General features: G+C 32.7%; 1 protein-coding gene across 1 annotated transcript; it reads left to right on the top strand.

The window, feature by feature from the left end:
• The first annotated feature begins 2,052 nt into the window (after window positions 1-2,052).
• LOTGIDRAFT_229007 (hypothetical protein) lies at window positions 2,053-5,515 on the top strand. The gene is made up of 4 exons (XM_009061875.1): window positions 2,053-2,404; window positions 4,006-4,075; window positions 4,286-4,702; window positions 5,215-5,515. The coding sequence occupies exons 2-4, from the start codon at window positions 4,054-4,056 to the stop codon at window positions 5,424-5,426; spliced, it is 651 nt and encodes a 216-aa protein (XP_009060123.1). The 5' UTR covers window positions 2,053-2,404; window positions 4,006-4,053; the 3' UTR covers window positions 5,427-5,515.

Raw genomic sequence — 5,515 nt, 5'->3', positions numbered from 1 at the left:
TGTATAGAATCATCAAGTTGTATTATGTTTGTATTTTCAATGTAACTGTTGTATTATATTTATAATATATATCAATTGTATTATTGAATGCTTCCTAATTGAAAGAATAAAATAGTAAGCTTTTCTTGTCCCTTTTTAAGAATATTAAAAACATTGCATATGAAGACATATTCGCTGAAATGAAAATAGAAGGTAGAAACTAATCGAGAGAAATAATGTCGATTATATTAAAATTATATATAAAAAATCTTAAAACTAAATTTGGTGGATCCTTTCTGTATGTCGTTTGCGTCGGAACTAATGTGGTCTGATGAAATGCCCGATTGTAATCGTCAAATGTGTTGTGATTCATAAGATACCTCTTTACTCGGATTATATATTTTTCCAAAAGATGTCTACTCCAAGGACGATTGCAATGGTCAATGGTATAGTATTACTTCCCCTTATTCACATGCGACAAACGTTTGGAAGGTATAGCATAAAACACAGCAGAAGGTTTTTATTACATGAAAAACACCGCATTCCGATGAATATAATCACGAAGGGTTTGTCCCGAAGAGGGAAAGGGTTCTATCTGACTTCTAAGAAGACAAGGAAAAAGAAAAGGCAAGACCCGGTAAGTTCATCAACCAGTAAGCTAGACTTATTTGAAACTTTGGCGTACTTCGTACGGAAATGGCATGGTACATAATTAAATTACAGTACAACATTGTGCTGACGTGGTAAGCCGCTAGATGACGGCTGAATATCCGATGCAAACGTAAAGAGACAATTGGACACACAAGATGCTGATGCGGACACGAACTTTTCTTCTGTATCGTTGATACCGCACCGGACACCGTATCTCGTCTATTCGCACCTTAATGGATCAACACATGATGAAGTAGACAATGGGGCTCGAACCAATTAAATCCAATCTAATTTACAATTTAACATGTTACTGAAAACGCATCGCTCGAATACTTTTTGCATCATGAACTGTTCTCTTAATCGATATGGTCTATGTAGCCTTTTTGTTTATTGTTCAAAACTTTACCGAGAAGAGACAGGTGGCAAAGGGGTGTAACTCGTATCTACAAACGCCGACCAGTGAGCTAGAATTAATATTTGATATGGCCGTCTGGAGTCATTCGTAAGTTAACAGTATGCAATACTTCTAATTTTCTAAGAGAACAAAATGCTTATACCTGACCCGAAGCTTACAGTATGGAAGTAGCTATTGGGATGAACAATTACCAAAATTTTATAATGCTGTCGGTTGACACTAAGTCTTAATATCTATAAAGTATAGTGGCGGTGAATGAATCCAAAACAGAAAGAGTGTTTTAACGATACTATAAATAAGAGAATTCCTTGTCTCACCCCGTGTTAATTCTCTTGTGCTGTCTGATCATTTCATATGGCTAACATTTATTCAGCAATCATTTTGAAAGGACTAAAACACTGTTTCTCTCTGTCAGTGGTGAAGGTCAGGTAGTGGAGAGATCGGCTACAGAAAACTGCCCGAAAAACGGGAAACGTATAGAATGTCAATTTTGTTCGTTTTCAACATATGGCCCACTATAGCAGGTTTTTTTTTTAAGAATACGGCCTTAAAAACTTGTTTACAAATGCAAGCTGTTAAATTTCTATTGATTATTTCAACAGCAATATATAGAATTAAACAGAATACAAAAATGACATATATCAACGTATAGTCTAAAAATACAATTTTACCGTTCGGATTTTGTAGTAAAGGAAATAATCTCACATTTTTTTCCAAATATTTCCTCGTGTCATAATCTAAAATTGAAGATTATCACACCAAGATAAACAAACAACTTATATCCTTGTCTTAAAAGATCACATGCAAATGTATGCCTAATAAAATCGAGTATAAATTCTTTGATAAATCTGCACATAATATAGGTTATGAAGAATTTAAGATGCTGTGATTGAAAATTTCAGTCAATTATATCACATTTCAAACCATTATGAAAAGCTGTCACTCTCATACGCAGTGGCTATTAGAGCTTGGCGAATTATTTTGTTACTTAAAATAGTAACGTTTCACCTAGATGAGCATTCGTAAAACCCGGGTGTTAGTATATGAGTGGAGGTATTTACTGTAGCTTTGTCCCGTACTGCACCTCAGTAGTTAAAACGATAACCAGGAGATTTTAACACAGTTAGACTAATTATTGGATAAGCTTCATAACACAAGATAATGAAAATATATCAGGTATACGTCAGATGATAAGCTGGTGTTTCGTCAGCAGTAGTAGAGAATTGAAGAAGTCTGTAGAACTCTAGGTCAAATCGTCCATAATATATTATACAGTGGTTAAGAGCAAGAAACTTGAGTGGGAAGTTGAATTGTATGCAGATGTTATAAATAGATGTAAATTCTTGCACTAAAGGAAAGGTGAGTAATGAAATTAGTAGTTTAGTAGATTTTTTACCACAACAAATATACACTTCATTTATCTAGAAGTGGACATCCTGACCCCGAGGCCATGTGTAATTATATATACTTATCTACCATACCAGATGGATAAAGTGTTACACACATGATGTTTAAAACAGTCAAAATATTGAAGTTGCTAGACATAAACACAAAGAGATAACAGGACAGTTAAATAAGGAAAACTTTGACAAATTTTATCAACTTCAGAGACTTAAAAGTCTTAAAGACTTAAAGGCGCGATAGTCTCCCATGCATTGACAGTCTTTAACGGATTCGTTTAGTAAATAAAGGGAATCAGGTAACTTAATGGAGGGAAAATCTGGATTTGGTTTTGTTTCACGGTATAACCTATAGGTTTATGAAAAGTATAAGGATGTCGACAATATAACAACATAATCTAGGTAAATGAAAAGTAAAGGTATGTCGACATTTTAACAGTATAATCTAGGTTTATGAAAAGTAGGGCTATGTCGACATTATGTTAGTATAATATAGGATTATGAAAAATAAAGGCATGTCGACAATTGAACAGTACAATCTAGGTTTATGAAAAGTAGGATACGTCGACATTATATCAGTATAATCTAGGTTTATGAAAAGTATAAAGATGTCGACAATTCAACAGTGTAATTTAGATTTATGAAAAGTAAAGGAATGTCGACAATATACCAGTAAAACCTAGGTTTATGAAAAGTAGGATATGTCGACATTATATCAGTATAATCTAGGTTTATGAAAAGTAAAGAGATGTCGACAATTCAACAGTGTAATTTAGATTTATGAAAAGTAAAGGAATGTCGACAATATATCAGTAAAACCTAGGTTTATGAAAAGTAAAGGGATGTCGACAATATATCAGTATAGCCTAGGTTTATGAAAAGTAAAGGAATGTCGACAATATATCAGTAAAACCTAGGTTTATGAAAAGTAAAGGGATGTCGACAATATATCAGTATAGCCTAGGTTTATGAAGAGTAAAGGTATGTCGACAATATATCAGTATAACCTAGGTTTATGAAAAGTAAAGAGATGTCGACAATATATCAGTATAACCTAGGTTTATGATACCAATGTAACTTGGGTTTATGCAAAAGGGAAGGGATGTCAATGATGTAACAGCATAACATGGGTTTATATAAATATATATATATATATATTTTGGCATAAACATATAATGTATATATGCGATATGAAGAATACTAACAGTAACAGCTTGGGCATAATAAAAGATATAGTAATCACATGGTATGGGAGGAATGTATAATATTAATGTCAACTGTCAACAATTATACTTCGTTTAAGTATAGCCTCCTATTACTTATATAAGCTTATACCCTTTATAGTTTGGTCGAAGAATTTATTTACTTCAAGAGCTGGACTTCTCCAACCAGAATGCAATTAATTGCGGCCGAACATACAAAAAGGGAAGTTATCTGGGGTAAATTGGCTTTGTTCCCATTAAATTCTACATGGATTCTTTTCGAATAGATATTCTGACCCACCCCAAACTGCTTCTCAAGTACTGAATTTGCCTTCTCATAATTACTTTTTCCTTGTAGTAACTCGTGTTGTATGATATGATATGATATGATATGATATGATATAAAATGGGTAAAGATAAAAAGCCAGGTAATCTATTTCAATTTCCGTTAATTACGTTAAGAGTTACCCATAGATTTAAAGAAGTACAAAAACTATATTTCATATTACATGTATTTGTTTCCAATTTCAGTTTTGGTCCCTCGGTAGTTAGCAACCACAACTTTCAGATTCTGCTCATAGTATTTGAAAATACAAGTACTTCATAATATATTATCTTGAATTTATTCGTTCTTGCAGGAATTTTGGGCTTTCAAACCAAGGATGCTTTGAAAAATGAAAACATTAAACTAACATCTGAACTGAAATCCCGTCAAGCCCAATATAAGGAAATCTACAGTCTAGTAGAAACTCTGAACAGGGAATATGTCCAGTCAAAAGCTAATGTGCCAATGGTTCGATACAACCAACTAAAAGACATGATTAAAAAACTTATTGATAAAAAAGTGATACAAAAAGTGCGCGATTTAGCGGATCATTCCCAAGAAGCACAAGCGTCTGGTACTAAAGCTCTGGTACCAAAAGATCACGCACACGCAAAAGAAGGTCAACCGGAAGTTCAAACGATTGGTCATGGCATTGGTGGATTATTACAGAGATGCAAAGAATTCGCCGGTGATGCAGACGATATAGAATTAAAAGCTAAAAAAGAAAGAGGTAAGCAGAATTTCAATTAATGAGCTTGATTCTTAGAATAATGTTGATGGATTGGCTAACATAAAACAGCATCATTGATGAACATGTTTGGAACAGACATTCACATTTTGCAAAATCTGTGATCAAAAATGATTAAAAACAGATAGCGAAATAGTGCTGTTGATATAATGTTATGATCATCTTGAATCAAGAAAAATGCAAAATTCCTTGTTTTACTTATTAAACCTGTTTATCTTTGTGAACCTTATAACATTTCTCCCTTGATGACTGTAATATCAATCTTTCAAGTTCATGTTTTGTAAGCGATAAAAATTATAAAAAATAATTTGTAAAATATTAAATATTACAAAAGTTTAGCGTTTTATAAAAACATTTTAGGCATTGGAACTATTCCTGGTCCTTAAACTTTGGATATTATGTGCAAAAACTTCAATAAGTAGGTGGGTTATCAGTTGAATGACTTTTGACTGAGTATCACTGTAAAGTAACTGATATGCGTTTTTTCATTTCAGATCTGAACACATTATCCAAACAGGAAGTGACAGAAAATAATGACAAGAAGAGATCTGAATTACAGGAATTGAACGCAAAATTTACTCGATTCAGTAATCATTTAGAGTCATTACAAAAAGGATACGAAGATTCTAAAAAATTACCCTTCACGACAAGATATGGAAAAATGAAAGAGCTTGTCAAACTAGTCATAAACGATTCTACTTTATAATCTTGTACATAACTGTATGAAGTCTTATTAATGATAAACGAAATGATTCTATTCTTACTTGATGCAATAAACTTAGATCTTTTAATTTT

Source organism: Lottia gigantea, assembly GCF_000327385.1.
Source record: "Lottia gigantea unplaced genomic scaffold LOTGIsca_5, whole genome shotgun sequence".
NCBI lineage: Eukaryota > Metazoa > Mollusca > Gastropoda > Lottiidae > Lottia > Lottia gigantea.
Note: the sequence above shows the minus strand (reverse complement) of the source record. Positions and strands in the feature narration are given on the sequence as shown.

Coding starts and splice junctions, on each gene's coding strand:
- LOTGIDRAFT_229007 (XM_009061875.1), top strand. CDS start 4,054: ATGGGTAAAGATAAAAAGCCAG. Junction 4,076..4,285: donor GGGTAAAGATAAAAAGCCAG/GTAATCTATTTC, acceptor TCGTTCTTGCAG/GAATTTTGGGCTTTCAAACC. Junction 4,703..5,214: donor AAAAGCTAAAAAAGAAAGAG/GTAAGCAGAATT, acceptor TTTTCATTTCAG/ATCTGAACACATTATCCAAA.